The sequence below is a fragment of the Cherax quadricarinatus genome, chromosome 48 (assembly GCF_038502225.1).
Source record: "Cherax quadricarinatus isolate ZL_2023a chromosome 48, ASM3850222v1, whole genome shotgun sequence".
Classification (NCBI taxonomy): domain Eukaryota; kingdom Metazoa; phylum Arthropoda; class Malacostraca; order Decapoda; family Parastacidae; genus Cherax; species Cherax quadricarinatus.
The window spans coordinates 21,891,741-21,912,112 of NC_091339.1; the positions used below are offsets into that span (position 1 = coordinate 21,891,741).

The 20,372-nt window shown below is 35.8% G+C and overlaps 1 protein-coding gene across 4 annotated transcripts in view; it reads right to left on the reverse strand.

The window, feature by feature from the left end:
* Nucleotides 1-6,091: 6,091 nt before the first annotated feature.
* The window catches only part of Sbf (SET domain binding factor), a 302,684-nt gene continuing 288,403 nt past the window's right edge, over nt 6,092-20,372 (reverse strand). For all 4 annotated transcript variants that reach the window (XM_070094967.1, XM_070094968.1, XM_070094969.1 and 1 more), the window contains 2 exons: nt 17,283-17,365; nt 6,092-9,746 (listed from right to left, as the gene is read on the reverse strand). In XM_070094967.1, coding sequence (XP_069951068.1) covers nt 9,654-9,746; nt 17,283-17,365 — 176 coding nt within the window. In that variant the 3' untranslated portion in view covers nt 6,092-9,653. The remainder of the gene's footprint in view (nt 9,747-17,282; nt 17,366-20,372) is intronic.

Here is a 20,372-nt window from a genome sequence, read left to right on the forward strand (position 1 = left end):
CACATCAATAATGAGTTAAAATTGCATAACCGAAGACAGTACAGATCTACCTCACTTTATAAGATAATTTTATGGTCCATTATGTATAAAGAGGATTTGTATAAAATCAACCTAGCATGTATAACAAGGATTTGTTCTAAGACTTTGTAACTTCAACATTTCTTGACTAATGTTAACCAGAAATGTAACATTACCACATATGCACTAGGTGGTCATATATGAAAAAAGAAATTTGAGTATCAGATTTCTTTTTCTATTTTTTGATCACTCAATCCTTATAGTATAATAAAAAAAAAATCCATATTTTGAATTTACCAAAAAATTATGATTACACTTGGTAGGCACCAAATGGCCATGTACCAAAAATAACTGCAATTGGTAAAAAAAAAAAAAAAAAAAGGGGGGGGGGGGGGGCTGACCATAATCTTGCCCACCCAACTACTATTTCTTCCCTCCCTCCACCCCTCATCTCAACTTTGTCTAGTTGAATGGCCATTTTCTTTTGTCTTGCACAAGACACTTAAGGAGAGAGAGAAAAAAAAATTCATTCAAAATCTGCTCATTGGATTTCCCATGCCCAAATACCTCTACTTTCTGGTTATTCCTTATGTCAATACAAACCAGTTTGGAGTGATATTCATAGATATTGTTAAAACATCAAGTAGCTTGGGTGATCACACATTGCAAGTTTATACAGCATTTACCAAGTTACTAGTAGAAGTAGAAATAAAGTCACCGAATAAAACTGAATTTGCACAGTGCAAAGCAGTATGAAGTGAGGGAAACCTGTATTTACTTACTCTAAGGAATATTTTGAATAACGAAAATCCTTATAATTTCTAATCAACTGCAAATTGTGATTATGTTCTGTATACAGGGAAAAGAATGCTATGTTAAGTCACCAATTGGAAGATAGAGAAATAGTGTCACCATTGCCAAGTTAGGTTTAAAGCAAGCTTTCTCAAGGAGAACCTTTCAGAAGGAAGGGGGAAGAGAAAACAGAAAAATTATGGAAAAAATTACTAAACAAATAAAACAAACCATTAAAAGAGAAGAAAAACTTCATAAAACTGGGATGCTTGAATGTGCGTGGATGTAGTGCGGATGACAAGAAACAGTTGGATGTCCTGGCCCTAAGCGAAACAAAGCTGAAGGGGGTAGGGGAGTTTCGGTGGGGGGAAATAAATGGGATTAAATCTGGAGTATCTGAGAGAGTTAGAGCAAAGGAAGGGGTAGCAGTAATGTTGAATGATCAGTTATGGAAGGAGAAGAGAGAATATGAATGTGTAAATTCAAGAATTATGTGGATTAAAGTAAAGGTTGGATGCGAGAAGTGGGTCATAATAAGCGTGTATGCACCTGGAGAAGAGAGGAATGCAGAGGAGAGAGAGAGAGATTTTGGGAGATGTTAAGTGAATGTATAGGAGCCTTTGAACCAAGTGAGAGAGTAATTGTGGTAGGGGACCTGAATGCTAAAGTAGGAGAAACTTTTAGAGAGGGTGTGGTAGGTAAGTTTGGGGTGCCAGGTGTAAATGATAATGGGAGCCCTTTGATTGAACTTTGTATAGAAAGGGGTTTAGTTACAGGTAATACATATTTTAAGAAAAAGAGGATAAATAAGTATACAAGATATGATGTAGGGCAAAATGACAGTAGTTTGTTGGATTATGTATTGGTAGATAAAAGACTGTTGAGTAGACTTCAGGATGTACATGTTTATAGAGGGGCCACAGATATATCAGATCACTTTCTAGTTGTAGCTACACTGAGAGTAAAAGGTAGATGGGATACAAGGAGAATAGAAGCATCAGGGAAGAGAGAGGTGAAGGTTTATAAACTAAAAGAGGAGGCAGTTAGGGTAAGATATAAACAGCTATTGGAGGATAGATGGGCTAATGAGAGCATAGGCAATGGGGTCGAAGAGGTATGGGGTAGGTTTAAAAATGTAGTGTTAGAGTGTTCAGCAGAAGTTTGTGGTTACAGGAAAGTGGGTGCGGGAGGGAAGAGGAGCGATTGGTGGAATGATGATGTAAAGAGAGTAGTAAGGGAGAAAAAGTTAGCATATGAGAAGTTTTTACAAAGTAGAAGTGATGCAAGGAGGGAAGAGTATATGGAGAAAGAGAGAGAGGTTAAGAGAGTGGTGAAGCAATGTAAAAAGAGAGCAAATGAGAGAGTGGGTGAGATGTTATCAACAAATTTTGTTGAAAATAAGAAAAAGTTTTGGAGTGACATTAACAAGTTAAGAAAGCCTAGAGAACAAATGGATTTGTCAGTTAAAAATAGGAGAGGAGAGTTATTAAATGGAGAGTTAGAGGTATTGGGAAGATGGAGGGAATATTTTGAGGAATTGTTAAATGTTGAAGATAGGGAAGCTGTGATTTCGTGTATAGGGCAAGGAGGAATAACATCTTGTAGGAGTGAGGAAGAGCCAGTTGTGAGTGTGGGGGAAGTTCGTGAGGCAGTAGGTAAAATGAAAGGGGGTAAGGCAGCCGGGATTGATGGGATAAAGATAGAAATGTTGAAAGCAGGTGGGGATATAGTTTTGGAGTGGTTGGTGCAATTATTTAATAAATGTATGGAAGAGGGTAAGGTACCTAGGGATTGGCAGAGAGCATGCATAGTTCCTTTGTATAAAGGCAAAGGGGATAAAAGAGAGTGCAAAAATTATAGGGGGATAAGTCTGCTGAGTATACCTGGTAAAGTGTATGGTAGAGTTATTATTGAAAGAATTAAGAGTAAGACGGAGAATAGGATAGCAGATGAACAAGGAGGCTTTAGGAAAGGTAGGGGGTGTGTGGACCAGGTGTTTACAGTGAAACATATAAGTGAACAGTATTTAGATAAGGCTAAAGAGGTATTTATGGATTTGGAAAAGGCGTATGACAGGGTGGATAGGGGGGGCAATGTGGCAGATGTTGCAGGTGTATGGTGTAGGAGGTAGGTTACTGAAAGCAGTGAAGAGTTTTTACGAGGATAGTGAGGCTCAAGTTAGAGTATGTAGGAAAGAGGGAAATTATTTCCCAGTAAAAGTAGGCCTTAGACAAGGATGTGTGATGTCACCGTGGTTGTTTAATATATTTATAGATGGGGTTGTAAGAGAAGTAAATGCGAGGGTCTTGGCAAGAGGCGTGGAGTTAAAAGATAAAGAATCACACACGAAGTGGGAGTTGTCACAGTTGCTCTTTGCTGATGACACTGTGCTCTTGGGAGATTCTGAAGAGAAGTTGCAGAGATTGGTGGATGAATCTGGTAGGGTGTGCAAAAGAAGAAAATTAAAGGTGAATACAGGAAAGAGTAAGGTTATGAGGATAACAAAAAGATTAGGTGATGAAAGATTGGATATCAGATTGGAGGGAGAGAGTATGGAGGAGGTGAATGTATTCAGATATTTGGGAGTGGACGTGTCAGCGGATGGGTCTATGAAAGATGAGGTGAATCATAGAATTGATGAGGGGAAAAGGGTGAGTGGTGCACTTAGGAGTCTGTGGAGACAAAGAACTTTGTCCTTGGAGGCAAAGAGGGAAATGTATGAGAGTATAGTTTTACCAACGCTCTTATATGGGTGTGAAGCATGGGTGATGAATGTTGCAGCGAGGAGAAGGCTGGAGGCAGTGGAGATGTCATGTCTGAGGGCAATGTGTGGTGTGAATATAATGCAGAGAATTCGTAGTTTGGAAGTTAGGAGGAGGTGCGGGATTACCAAAACTGTTGTCCAGAGGGCTGAGGAAGGGTTGTTGAGGTGGTTCAGACATGTAGAGAGAATGGAGCGAAACAGAATGACTTCAAGAGTGTATCAGTCTGTAGTGGAAGGAAGGCAGGGTAGGGGTCGGCCTAGGAAAGGTTGGAGGGAGGGGGTAAAGGAGGTTTTGTGTGCGAGGGGCTTGGACTTCCAGCAGGCATGCGTGAGCATGTTTGATAGGAGTGAATGGAGACAAATGGTTTTTAATACTTGACGTGCTGTTGGAGTGTGAGCAAAGTAACATTTATGAAGGGGTTCAGGGAAACCGGCAGGCCGGACTTGAGTCCTGGAGATGGGAAGTACAGTGCCTGCACTCTGAAGGAGGGGTGTTAATATTGCAGTTTAAAAACTGTAATGTAAAGCACCCTTCTGGCAAGACAGTGATGGAGTGAATGATGGTGAAAGTTTTTCTTTTTCGGGCCACCCTGCCTTGGTGGGAATCGGCCAGTGTGATAATAAAAAAAAATAATAAAAATTAAAAGGGTCGAACCATTTTTAAGGTGTGTAAGTGTCACAACAATATCGGAAAATTTTATCACAAAACTGCCCAATAATTAGGTAAACAAGTTTCTCAGTTTAAGAAAAATTTAAATAAAACAAGAAAAGAATTTAAGACTGTGCTGCAAATAAAATAACTGCTCTGACACTAATTTTATTGTATGACGATTAAGATTAGAATGTACACTAAATCAAGAATATAACTAAATGACCTAGCCCTGAGCAAATCTGACGATGATATAGCTATGCAAAAATAACAGTTAACAAGAGGCTGGGTTATAGCAGCAGCACTAGCATCTGATAAAGAATATGTTAAGGGTGATTAAAAATGGGACATTTCAACACATTTTTCTCCTACCTTCAGTAACACAACGAGACCAACCACCAGGAAGGGAATTTTGATACGTCATTTTTAACCGGAAAGTTTTAACCAAGTAAACCTGAGTTACCCAAACAGCATAAAAGGGAAGAGATGGAATGAATGAGAAACCCACACCCCAATTTTTTTTGTTTTTTTTTGGACAACATTCAAGGGCTGTTTACAGAACTGTTTTCTTGCTTAACTTTCTAGTTTTATATATCCTTCCTAAATTTTTAAACATGAAATTTAAAGAAAAATTTTAATTTGGTGTATAATCAAATAATGATGAGTAAAGAGTCTGTTAATGAATAAGGCAATGCCTAGGTATCTATTATGAAGATGTGTCACCATCCAATGACTTTCAATTCAATGCAGTTTATGGTATAAACCTTGGTAATAAATACCGACAAGTTGGTTTAGAAAGACACGTAAGCAAACACTATGACATATTTATTAGAAAACGTTTCGGTCCTGGGACCTTGATCACTTCTAACATACAAAGGTAGAAAGAGGTAGAATGTCTTTCTACCTTTGTATGTTAGAAGTGATCAAGGTCCCAGGACCGAAACGTTTTCTAATAAATATGTCATAGTGTTTGCTTACGTGTCTTTCTAAACCAATGCAGTTTATAAATAGGAGACAATGAAAAATGAGGTAATCAGTCCCTCAGCCTTGGTAGAAAGTATTCAAAGGAGATGGTAGATGAGGCAATCAGTTTTGAAAGAAGTTGTACAGTTCAAGCTTGTGGACTACACCTTTCAAGGATACTGGTTACCTCTTCTTTTACTATCTCCAGTTTGAACATCATATACCAAAAACTGAGGGACTTATTACATCATCTGTTTCCAATTTATAAACTTTGCACTGAACTGAAAAAGTCATAATTGGAAAAGTGTTTTCAAAATAAAGATACCCAGGTATTGCACATGTCTTATTTATCTACTTGTTGGTATTGTACTGTACGTATATCATTGTAAGGTCCATTAATATCAACATCATCAGACAAGACTCTGCTATAAGATGTTAAATAATGTTTGCTTATATTTCACCTCTCTCTCACTTTTATTAGCACCAAGGAATCAACTATCAGGGGTCAACTAATTTTTATTTTCTCAAATAGTATGTCAGAACAAAGTCACATGCACAGTACTGGCAAAACTATTTGTTTTACTTTTGAACTATTAGTACCTAGATCAGCATACAAAAAGATACAAGTATAGTAATATGGAATCCTTTATTAATGACATTTCACCCACAGTGAACATTAGGTCACAGACAGAGGACTTTATGGCTTTATCAAGCCCAGTGTAGGGAAAGTATCAATAAAAAAATTCCATATAACTGCATTTGTCAATTTTCACCATTATTAGTATCTCACATTACTTTTCCATAGCAGAAAGGGAAGTGGGGGGTGGGGTTAAAAAATTTGTGAACCACAAATACACTGTTTTCATTTGCAACATTCAAAGGACTACTCAGTCTTCTTTTATTGCGCTGATTTGGGCAAGAGTAACATGAAAAATTATTTATAAACAAACTCAGGACCAAAGCAGTTACACTGCTCTGGTCTTTGAGATAAATTAAACAGTTTGTTTCCATTTGATTTTTTTTCCAACATTCTAGATAAGAATATACTGGGAGTCTCCCTCTTTTGTTGTTCCTTACCGGTATTAAAAGGCACGAGATAAAGATTGGTGAGGTTAAAACACATTATTTTTATTTAACTTCTTATAACAGATACTTTATATCAAACAATTACTTTTCTATCCTGTAACTCTGGAAGAACAAGGTAAGGCATGATCACATGAAACATTCCTGGGCATAGCCAAGGCTAAGCTTTTCATAAGAAAATTAAAACAAAAGACATGGATGAAAACTAACAATCAAATGAACCACAAATATACATGAAATATTTTTCAACATACGAGTGATGAAATGTAATGATTTTGTAGTAATATAATACAAAAGTAGATATGACAGTTCTTCCATGCCATTTCACTGAAAGTTTAAAAGACCAAAGGCTAGAAGGTATCACCTGCAACTCAAGTAGATAATTACACATAGCAAAGCACACAGCAAAAGTAACATCAGTAGCAAAGGTTAAGCTAGCACATATAAAAATGACATTCATGAACCTAGACACATTAAAAAAATAAAAATAGCATCCATTTTATGATAAACTAAAAAAAAATAGTTTTTCTTTCAATATAAATTACACTGCAGGTTTACTATAGATATTCTGATCTAATGGGAGAGGAAATCCAAGAGAACCCACATTATCATCATCTGTTGCAGGTAAATCTACAATAGTCAGTGCCAATCAAGACATCATACTTTAATGCCAAAGTGACCTGCTGGTCTACACAAGCAGTACTTGTCATGTTTTACACCAACCAGACTACCCATTTTTTATTTTATTTTTGGTCCGCTCCATCGTATGTAGTCCATCCAGTCAGATCCCACTCGTGGAATTACTGTCTCTGGATTATTCTGTTACTCTTGGATATTACTTACACATAATAAGTGTAAGAATATTGGGCAAGGCAAATTTCTGACCAAAAAAGAGCTATGATGAAATTCACTTAAAATTATGACTGTTAGAAAGTCTTGTTCATAATATAACACTTGCACATCAGTGACAAAGCATGTTCAAATAAGAGAGTCAACAGTGATGCCTCATATAGGTGATCTGGGAGTGTTGAGTGGAGTAATCCAGGTTTAAGCAAGAGGTTGATTTGATAGGTATCAAATGAGATATGGACTGTACAATACAAAAATATTGAAGAGCCAGCCTCAGCCAGTCACCAGACCACAGAAATATCCTGCCAAATTTAAATAAATGTTGAAAGTAAATTATCCTCTAGGTCAGATTCTGAAAACCATAATCTTGGAAGAGAATGCTGCAAGAATTTTTTTTCCTTGAATTGCAAAAGTTTGACTCTGGCTTCAAAGCCACTAAGGGCAGGCAGACTCCTCAGTGTAAATACCATGAGGGACTAAGTGATGAAGTATGAGCTATCATACTATTCCAGGTCCATAATGGCTGTTTTTTGGAAATCCATTAAGATGCGGATCAATACAGGGAATGGTTTAAAAAAAAAATTTGTACCTAAAGTTGAGGAATCTTGTAAAATCAAACATGAAACTTAATAAAGCTCTTTTTTTTTTTTTTTTAGCAGGCTCATATAATTTCCATACTGCAACACCTACACACGATTGCTATTGTCATAGGGTACGTTTAATGTATACTTCCTATACCTTTAGCCATACTGCATATTACTGGTCAAGTGCTGGAAGGAATGTATCACAACTTATTAAAAATATTGAAAAAGCAACTCATTAAAAATGCGTTGTGTGTTGCGCAATCATGAAATACATATTGTTAATACTCTTACCATAAAGACTGACTGGTCTCAATTTTGGCCTGTTAGCATCTTCCTAATTTTGAAGGGTCCTGTCTTAATTAAGAGAAAGCTGAAATTGCTAATTAATGACATGTACCAAAGGACTATGCAAAATGATCCCTAACACTATTGAGTAAGACATTGAGAAATGAGTGAAGTTTGAAAACATTCACTGACTTATATCTTGGATAAAATCTGGCCCAATGCTACTATGATGACTATGAAGAGAAAATAGTTGCTGAAATATGAATGTGATAACTGGTAAGAAACCAGTTGCTAAAAATACTAACACAATTGAAATATATACAGTACAGTATACTCAACTTTTATGAATTTACATTATGTAGATATCACCGACATGTATTACTAATGAAATTATGCAAAAGGGTATAGTAACAAATGCACTGACTACACACAGACATATCTGTATGAAGCAGTCTGCATAGCTGTCAATATACAAGACAGACCAAAACTCTCATTGGATGTTACTGAACCTGTATGGAAATATTTGACTAGCAATGTATCAGAAAGCTTAACACTTGTGTGTAATAAAAAATATATATTTTATATATTATATATATATATATATATATATATTTATTTATTGGACCCCCGCCTTACGATCAGCTTCCAACTCGACAATTATGTAAGTGTATTTTTGTAAGTGCTTTTGTATGTGTATTTTTGGGGGTCTGAAACGGACTAATCTAATTTACAATATTCCTTATGGGAACAAATTCGTTCGGTAACGGCACCCGAACAGACTTCTGGAATGAATTAATATCCTAAGTCGGAGGTCCACTGTGTATATATATACGTATATATATATATATATATATATATATATATATATATATATATATATATATATATATATATATATATATATATATATATATTATTATACACATACACACAACTATGCACACAACACATACATACATTATGGAAGAAGTCAATCTGTAATATGAAAATGAATTTAGATTGAATTTCATGTTACTCCAAACAAAACCTAGAGAAATATTCAGATCACTCTTACTCTATTAAATGCAACCTACAGAAATTCCTGTCTTTCAGATTCCAACTATTTTTGCTCTCTTTTAAGTCTTAATGCAAATTTCCAATAGAAAAATGAAAAAGACTATAAAAACATGAGCAGATTGACCAACTCCCCAAACTTAAAATAAGTATGATTGTTTTCATAATTTTCAACTTCACCCACCTTCCCATTCAGAATGAGCCTTGAAGACAAAGCCTGCAAAGAATATTATTTTTGTGTATGGATTGGTCCCCTAAACATTTTAGTCCCTATTAATATACATTTAAATATTGTGATAGGCAAGTCCATGTATCAGTCACATTACCAGTTGGCAAATTATCATTTCACTTATATGGAAACTTTACTATTGATTATTATTGCTATAATTATGAGAGCTTTAAATGAGCAGCAAAAAAATTACTAAAGTAACCTCAGAATTATATAACAGTCTTAAAACACCATAATAATACTGGACAGGAACCAGACTGAACAAAATTTTCTTCAAAATTCAGCAAATTACAGTAGATACAATTATCATATCAATTTAAGCCAACTATCATATCACTGTAAAACCAACTTGGTTAAATTCACCCTGTATGGCCTCAGTCCACTTTACTGCAAACATGATTGTATCTTCTCAATCCATTCTTGTGCAGCTTGCCCGTCTGAAGCACAGAAATTATAGAGACGACGTTTTGTTTGGAGCTGTGAACAATTTAATAAAATTAGTATTCAATAGTACAATTGTCTTTATATTGTTTTTACATAAAGCTATGCCCCAGTTAAAACAAATACAAATGAAAATGGTTGTCCTGAAAGACAGATAATAAAAATGAACTATCTAACTCATATAAGGAATGAAAATAATTCAGCTAATGCTTGATTATTAAATACAGTATTACAGTGGAACCTTGGCTTATGAATGCCCCACTGTGCGAATTTTTCAGGATATGAACCATCATTCGGTCGATTTTTTGCTTCTGGATACGAATGAAATTTCAGGATGCGAACTTTCCCCTCGAGGGAGGTTCCTTAAATAAATAAATATTTATTTCTTTGCAAAGGTTACAATGTGTGTTTACATAATACGATTGGAGCAAAGAAAGCTGCTATCATGCCAAGGCATTTCGGGCAGACTTAACCTAATACATACTAATAGACTACTTAAGTCTAGATCGGTGAAAAGTGTACTAGTAGTGGTTGCCAATGCTTTGCTGATGGTGGTGCCAACTACTGGCAGCCTTTTGAAGTTTCTCCTTACTGTTATTATTACTATTGTATTATTATTATTGTTATAATAATAATAATTATTATTAGTAGTAGTAATTGTAGTAGTAGTAGTAGTTGTATGTATGTATGTGATCTAGGGAATTGGATCTGTGCTCCAGGTCTCTAATAATAATAATAATAATAATAAATAATATAGGTAGTAGGTTGGTAGACAGCAACCGCCCAGGGAGGTACTACCGTCCTGCCAAGTGAGTGTAAAACGGAAACCTGTAATTGTTTTACATGATGGTAGGATTGCTGGTGTCTTCTTTCTGTCTCATAAACATGCAAGATTTCAGGTATATCTTGCTACTTCTACTTACACTTAGGTCACACTACACATACATGTACAAGCATATATATACACACCCCTCTGGGTTTTCTTCTATTTTCTTTCTAGTTTTTGTTCTTGTTTATTTCCTCTTATCTCCATGGGGAAGTGGAACAGAATTCTTCCTCCGTAAGCCATGCGTGTTGTAAGAGACGACTAAAATGCCGGGAGCAAGGGGCTAGTAACCCCTTCTCCTGTATATATTACTAAATGTAAAAGGAGAAACTTTCGTTTTTCCTTTTGGGCCACCCTGCCTCGGTGGGATACGGCAGGTGTATTGAAAGAAAGAATTATTATAATAATAATACACAAGTACTAATAATAATGATAATACATAATAATAACATAATATAATAGCAACAATACTATATAATAATAATAATAATAAAATAATATACAATGATACATAATAGTACAATAATAATACATGTAATTATAATACTATGTACGTACTGTGTATAATTTAGTTTGACAACACCACCACAATGCTCACCAGTGCACATGTGCTTACGGAGCTACCCTCACGGTGCAAGGAATTCTCGTGATGTCCTTATGTTTTGTGCATTTAATTCGCCAGATTTCCTTCTTCTAACCATGAGTCCTAAGAAAGCAAGTGCAAAGGACAGTGCCGAGAAGAAAAAGAGGATGATTTGCATGGAATTAAAGCAAGAAATGATTAATAAGCACAGACTAGGTACGAGGGTTGAGGACTTGGTGAGTACAAGAGTAGCCCCTGTACTATATATACCTACGGGTTTAGCGCTTCCCCATGATTATAATAATAATAATCTACTACATGTACAATACTAAAGCAGGAGGAGTCTATAAAAGCTATAGTGCCAGCAAAGGGAGTTTGTCAATGAAAAGATGGTAAAGCTGCTGTTGACATGGTTGATGGAGAAATAGCTCACAGGAGATACGTTGTGTAGTGAGATAAACAAAAATTATACATAGCAGTTCTTAAGTGTGAACTCCTGACAGGATATGCCGCTCTGCATTTCTTCTCCAAGGTATGTAAATGTCATATGTACACCAGATCTCATTCAGTTAGCCTCACAAACTCCGTTTTCTCTTATAACACCTCTGACGTTTTCATAGCTAGAATGTTCGACCACAATCCTTCTTCCTCTGCTGCCCACATAATGACATTTTTATTCATTCTTGAGTGTATATCAGGTTTCTATGTTGTGTATATTGTTTATTATGTCGTATTAGATGAACCGTGACAGATAAGCCATAGAGTTGATATTAGGGTTATTTTGTCATGCCTCCTGAGAGCAGGAATTCAGCTGGAACGAATTACAATTAATTTAAATGAGGAAAATTGACCCAGCATACAAACAAATCAGGATACGAACAAGCCCACGGAACGGATTAAATTCGTAAGCCGAGGTTCCATTGTACAGGTCTCCCTCAACATTCGCGAGGGTTAGGGGATCAAGAGCCTCGCGAATGTTGAAAAACCGTGAATGTTTGGTGCCCCAATATATTGTAGGGAAATATATTACAATACTGCTTCCCTAACTTGTTGAACCATGAATAATCATAAAATACATGAAAACGTCGTAAATTGTACTAAATATATACATGTTATGCTTTAATAACGTATGTTATTTAATAACATATATGTTAATAACATGTATGTTATTAAATACCACAGACTCCACCACTGCCTCCACCACTGCGAGTCCCTACTACCCTCCCTCCGACCCCCGCAACTGGCAGCCAGCCCTCCCACCACTCAGTGTGGTGAGTGTTTTGTTTGTTCATTATTTGCTATTAAACTACAGAATAAATAATGTAAACCCATTCATGACTGCATATTGGAATGGCTATTAGGAAAGGTATTAGACAGTGACATCATGTGTTTACTCTTGAACACAGCAAAGAATCGAACATTTCTGCTATTGCTAATAATAACAATAATAATAACAATAATAATAATAATAATAATAATAATAATAATAATAAATACGATATAATTGAAGAAGGAAATTGTACAAAAATACGAGGGAGTGGTTGACACATCGTCAGTGTGACTTTGTTTATGCTGGAGTGAACATTAGTCTCCCTGCTCTTCCAAACATTTCACAATAATTCAATCTACAAGCACCAAACACAATGAATTATTGTGAAATGTTTGGAAGAGCAGGGAGACTAATGTTCACTCTAGCATAAACAGTCACACTGACGATGTGTCAACCACTCCCTCGTACTTTTGTACAATTTCCTTCTTCAATTATATCATATTTATTATTATTATTATTACTATTGTTATTATTAGCTGTAGCAGAAATGTTTAATTCTTTGCAGTGTTCAAGAGTAAACACATGATGTCACCGTCTAATACCTGTCCGAATAGCCATTCCAATATGCAGTCATGAATGGGTTTACATTATTTATACTGTAGTTTAATAGCAAATAATGAACAAACAAAACACTCACCACACTGAGTGGTGGGAGGGCTGGCTGCCAGTTGCGGGGGTCGGAGGGAGGGTAGTAGGGACTCGCAGGTGGCGGAAACTTAAATATGATTTGGCGGCTGGGAATTTGGCGGTTGGGAATTCGCGAATGTGTGAAGCCCGTGAAAGTTGAAAATGTGAATGTTGAGGGAGACCTGTACTTACATTTTACCGTGTTGTTAGGATATTGTTTTAACATTTACATTAGCTACAGTAAACCAATGCAGAATGATACATTGCTTAACTCAAAGACTTACTGACACTGTAATGGGGAACCAGGCATGTCATATGTAAACATGGTGAGTTTAAATGATTCACTTGGACAATTTATAATGGGCAAGCAGATGGGCTTTATGTGCAAAATTTATATCTAGTTTAACAATAAATAATGATATAGATTTATAATAGGTTAGATACAGTATTATATTGCAAATTATATATCCTGTGTATATTAGTATAATTCATTGGGGAAGTGGAAAAGAATTCTTCCTCTGTAAGTCATGCGTGTCATAAGAGGCAACTAAAATGCTGGGAGCAAGGGGCTAGTAACCCCTTCTCTTGTATAACTTACTAAATTTAAAAAGAAAAAACTTTTGTTTTTCTTATTTAAGTCACCTCGGTGGGATACGGCCAGCATGTTGAGACAATTAATAGTATAGTAATCCACTTTTAAAAATATTTAAAATACTGCTAACAAACGCAGTGGTACCTTGACTTACGAGTTTAATTCGTTCCGTGACAGAGCTTGTAACTCAATTTGCTCGTATATCAAATTAATTTTCCTCATTGATATTAATTGATATGCCATTAGTCCGTGCCAGCCCCCAAAAAACCACCCCATTTTTTTTCCACAGGTTTTTAAAAAAGAAAAATGTATTTATAAATAAGAAATGATTTTTGCCTTTTTCACCAGGTTCTAGCAATGTTTTAGAATTTTTTTTTTTCCAACAAACCGGCCATATCCCACCAAGGCAGGGTCTCCCAAAAAGAAAAACAAAAGTTTCTCTTTTTAAATTTAGTAATTTATACAGAAGGGGTATAATGCTCCTGGCATTTTAGTCGCCTCTTACAACACGCATAGCTTACGGAGGAAGAATTCTGTCCCACTTCCCCATGGAGATAAGAGGATATAAACAAGAACTAGTAAGAAAATAGAAGAAAACCCAGAGGGGTGTGTATATATAAATGCTTGTACATGTATGTGTAGTGTGACCTAAGTGTAAGTAGAAGTAGCAAGACATACCTGAAACCTTGCATGTTTATGAGACAAAAAATGGACACCAGCAATCCTACCATCATGTAAAACAATTACAGGCTTTCGTTTTATACTCACTTGGCAGGACAGTAGTACATATACCTTCCTGGGCGGTTGCTGTCTACCAACCTACTACCTAGGTGTTTTAGAAATGCTGGAGTATATATGAAACTCCTTGAAGCATGGTGTAAGATAAGTGTCACTCCACTGCTGACAGTGCAGCACTGAAGTGACATTTGATGATCGTGCACTGCCTTGGCTTTATTTTTCACTGTTACACAAACATGTCTATCTGTTTCTGTCTATTTGTCTGTCTAGCTCTATGTTCATCTCTATATCTGCTTATCTGTCTTTCTCTCTGCCTGTGTTTCTGTTTTCCTGTCTCTCTCTACTTGTCTGTCTCAAAGAGAGCTGCTCATGAACCAACAGGTATTATACACAATGCAGAGTCGTCACGTCTGATTCCTGAACAAATGAAAACGTGTATTACTTGCCAGTCATGCTTATTATGCCTTATATCTACAAGCATAGTACAGCACTTTGTCTGGATTTTTTGGGTTATCCTAGGTAATTTACACTACGTATCACTATTTGTGCACCTGTGATATAGACAGAGATAGACACACACACAGACACAGACAGGAAATAGACAGAGCCAAAGCAAATCAGCCAGACAGCCAGCTGCTGGCCAGCCAGCCTACCAAATATGTATTACACATGTTCCAGAATTGTTTCTCTTTACTTAGGGCATACATTATAGAACATTCAGGCAGGATGACACTACCAGTGGTATCAAAATTGAAAGGATGTTACACATTGGTTATTTTTGAGGTTTTTGATATTTCCTTGGTATCTCCTACAAGTGGCAGCATACATTTACAATATATTTATACAAGTTTTGTTATCAACATTGTCCTTAAAACAATGGACTAATATAACTGATTTTTCTTGTCTTAAGAAAAATACCTTACAAACACTTGTAGAAACAAGACTGGGAGTGACACAGCACATTTCTGCTCATGTACTGTCTTTGTCTGATTGTATCATTTGTTGTTTATATTACCACTGGTATCACCTTTGATCTGTTTTCATTTTATACAATATTTTCTATTAATAAAATATCTTAAATCATCGGAGAGGATTCAAATATTATTCTACATGTTTTATATATGGTTTTATTTGCTGTCTCCATTAAAATGTAGTAGATTACACAGCATGTGGTATATGTTACTGCAACACCATTATACCAATGTTCACCCATAAAGTACTGAAGCTCATTAATTCTTTTTAATCTATGCAGTAAATAATTCCAGAAATGGCCATAGATCCATGCAATGAAGGACAGAATATGAATTAAAAAAGATTTGTTATAATAAGAGTGAAATCACTAAATTTGATAACCACTTACAAAATCATGAGAGGATGTGATACAAGAGACAGGGTAGCGTTTTTATAACAAAAAGGGACGACAACAGGATACAGTAAACAATACTGCAAATAAAAATCCTATAAATTAGATTACATGAAGTATTTCTTGACATATACTTTTGTATATGATTGGCTTGACTTTCAAGAAGAGAATTGCCACACTTATTAAAATTTTATTATGATAAATAAACAGTTACAAAAGGCAATTATGCACAAATCCCCAGTATGATGCGTTCGACTAGTTTAACCCCTTCAGGGGTTTAAAAAAAAATGGAGGGGGGGAGAATCCATTTGCAAAGGTAATGAAACCAAAAGTATTAAATTTGATTGGAAAACTGAAAGAATTACGCTCTTGCAAAGTTGGTGGTCTCAGTGATAGTTACACATCGTCATTTTTGCTCACTTTGCACCCCATGTTTGGCCAATTCCACTCAACCAAACTTCTATTCTATTGACTGAGTACAAGAAATTGCCTATTCACCTATTTCACCTACCCAATAGTGATTGGCCAATTTCACACAAATTCAAAAATTGACAATTTAAAAATAGGCTCCAGAATAAACAATGTATACATCTCTGGCACTAAAAAAACATTTCCACCATTCTTTAGTCATGTCTCCAGGCCCCTTTTATATAAATCCTGCTTTTCATTTTGAATTTTTATTCACACAAAAAACAGATATATTGTTATGCAGACTACTGCATTACTGTAATAACTGTATAAATAATATCAGTCCATTCCTAAATGAGTATTAGACAGGCCAGTTGGATGCACATAAGACAAATGATGTCATTTGTGTACTCTGGAATATCAGCAAAATTCAAACATTTCTGCTACTTTGAGCTCAATTTCAAGCTATTTACAGTCTTGAAACTAATCAAAATAATTTCTATTTCTATCAAATGAGACCAAGAAACTGAGAATATAACCATAAAATCTATACAAAAAAAAAAAACCCACTGTTTTAAACCAAAAACACAGTTGCAGCTTTTCATTATGCACTATGTACTGCAAGATCTTTTTTTATGTGGTGCACACTTAACTGCATAGACCCAAATTTACCACTCACACCTTATCTGAGTTGAACTCATGGTGTAGTACTACGGGATCAACACTGACTTTAAAGTCGTTATATAACGGGAGTGACACTGAAAGGGTTAACAAGGCAAAAGTGCAGTGAAGGGAATGTCTTGAAATTGAAGGACTCTTGATTCAGGAAATTGGAGCTACTCTCCCTTTCCTTAGATCAAGCCAAATTGCTTCCCATTCCCCAGGCACTGACTCCTCTGGGTTTAGTGCTTCCCTAAGAACATATTAGTAAATTAGAGCAAGAATATGCATTGTACAAAATACTTCAAGGCATAGACAAGGACATGTTCTTCCCCATGAATTTAATAATAAATAATAATAATCTTTCACATGTAAGCTTAAATATAGTAGGTGATTACACAATATTTTCATCATTTTTTATAATTAATGGTAAATAGTAACTCACATCAAAAAAGGCTCGATCATCAACTTTCTTTGGTGCTCCTTGTGTTGGTCCTGACGGGATCACAGCAACAACATCAGACAACTCTGTGGGTGATTTTAAAACATATGTTTATAATCACTGCAATGTTTATATTTCTTTGTCAAAAAACCTTTCCCAACTACTGTACATTACTAAATGGAAGTGAATCAGTACACCAGGACTAGTAAATAAATACTGTATATAAATTTTATCCTCAATTTTAAGTACACAGTATTTTCAGATCAATCTGGTAATTCACCATGCATCTCATTTTCACACGTCTTTTCATCTTCATCCCTTCCATCTTTTGCTTCTGCCATTAAATGTTTCACATTGTTCATCTAAATCTCTAAATATATTTTGCTTACCTCATAAATGTTTAAAAATTAATCTTAAATGAAGTACAGGCATACCTTGCATTTTCTGCTTAATATTCACACCACACACTGCCCTTAGACAGGACATCTCCACTGCCTCTAACAGCCTCCTCGGTGCGGCATTTACAACCCAAGCTTCACAACTATATAAGAGTGTTGGTACTACTATACTTTCATACATTCCTTTCTTTGCCTCCATAGATAACGTTTTTTGTTTCCACATATACCTCAACGCACCACTCACCTTTTTTCCTTCATCAATTCTATGATTAACCTCATCCTTCATAAATCCATCGGCTGACACATCAACTCCCAAACATCTGAAAACATTCACTTCTTCCATACTACTCCTCCCCAATTTGATATCCAATTTTTCTTTATCTAAATCATTTGATACCCTCATCACCTTACTCTTTTCTATGTTCACTTTCAACTTTCTACCTTTACACACACTCCCAAACTCGTCCACTAACCTTTGCAATTTTTCTTTAGAATCTCCCATAGGCACAGTATCATCAGCATAAAGTAACTGTCAATTCCCATTTTGTATTTGATTCCCCATAATTTAATCCCACCCCTCCCCCTAACACCCTAGCATTTACTTCTTTTACAACCCCATCTATAAATATATTAACCATGGTGACATTACACATCCCTGTCTAAGACCTACTTTTACCGGGAAATAGTCCCCCTAATAAATAAAAACGTACTAAATAATCTTAAGGTAATAGGAAGCTTGTTCAGTGCTGGTGTTTGATGCAGTATAGTGTCTATTTCTTTCAAAGAAAATGGGTAAGGCACTAGGGCCAGAGAAATCAGTGACAGATAATATACTGCCAGTGACTATTATATTCTCCATGGGGAAGGGGAGCAGAATTCTTCCTCCATAAGCTGTGTGTGCTGTAAGAGGCGACTAAAATACGGGAAGCAAGGAGCTAGTAACCCCTTCTGTATAAATTACTAAATTTAAAGAGAAACTTTTGTTTTTCTTTTTGGGCCACCCTGCCTCAGTGAGATATGGCCGGTTCGTTGAAAGAAGATTATTACATGTAATACAAACCTTACCAGCATAAACTATGCTTAAAAAGTAACTAGGTTTTTTCTTTTAACACGCTGGCCATCTCCAACTGAGGTATGGTGGCCTGAAAAAGAAGAAACACTTTCACCAACACTCACTCCATCACTGTCTTGTCAGAGACACACTGACATTACAGTTCAAATGCCCCTCCAAACTGCAGTATCCTCACCCTATTTACCACCTCCAGGACTCAAGTTTGGCTTATTAGTTTCCCTGAATCCTACACCAACAGCACATCAAGTCATCAAAACCACTTGCCACAACTCATTCCTATCTAATGCACGCCTATAAAACCTTAAACTCTTTGTTTTTCTTGCCTGTTGAAGGCTAAGGGTCGCCATGTTTTATCAAATGACTATACTTGTACATTTTACAACATGACACCACACCATTCACTATACAATTCTCTTGTATGTAACAGTGATAAAGAAGACTTTCATCATACTTTAAATTCCTTGTTTTACTGCTTGTTAATAAAGAAACCATACCACGGGCGGGGTTTGAGCCCGCGGTCACAGTCTCAAAACTCCAGTCCGCGGGTTCAAACCCCACCTGTGGTATGGTTTGTTTGCAATCATGTCATTACAATTTCGTGAGTCATTTTAATAAAGAATTGTTGAAATATGTTTAATGTTATGTTAGCAGTGCAAGTAGAAGTCTGGGACCTGTTTGTTTTATCTGCTTACTCAATTTACACATCAGTTGATAACACCATCATGCAAGTATACAATTTTCTTGTTTATTTAAGTGTCAAGGAGGAATTTTGTCATACCTTAACCCTTTCAGCGTCCACAGACCCTTTCTTATGAAAAGATAGAGAATCTTTTCCTGATCATAATGGCACCAAAAGTATGAAATTTTATGGAAAACTTACAGAATTATGCTCCTGCGAAGTTAGCGGTCTCGACGATGTTTACACATCGGCAATTTTGCCCACTTTGAACCCTATTTTCAGCCAATTCCAGTACATTAATTGACAAAAATCATAACTATTTGCTAGAACTCCATTTTTTCTATCGAATGAGTACAAGAAACCACCCATTTACCAATTTCAACTATTCAATACAGTGGTCAGAATTTAGCAATTTTGCCAATTTCACACAAATTTCAAAAGATGCCAATTTCCAAATAGGGTCCAGAATAAACAAGAAAGATATTCCTGGCACTAAAATAACAAGTTCTCTGTTCGGTAGTCACATCCCCAGGCTCCTCTTATATTTCTTTGGCTTTCCACTATGAATTTTTGTTCTTACAAAAAATAGATGATTTACTGTTATGCAGACTACTGCATTAGTGTAGAAATAGTATAAATAATATCAGCACACTTGTGAAAGAATATTAGACTCACCAGTTGATGTGTATTGGATGCTTGGCATGATTTGTTTACTTTTGAACTTTGGTAAAAATCAAACATTCTGCTACTTTGAGCTCAATTTCAAGGTACTTTTCATTGTAAAACCAGTCAAAACCATCTCAATTTCTGTAATACGTCTTCCATTCTATAAAATGAGACCAGGAAAACTAGAATACAACAATAAACACCATACGAAAATACAGTGCAAAGTCGCTGTTTTAATCCAAAAACACGGTCAGTTTTTTTTTTCTCATTATGCACTG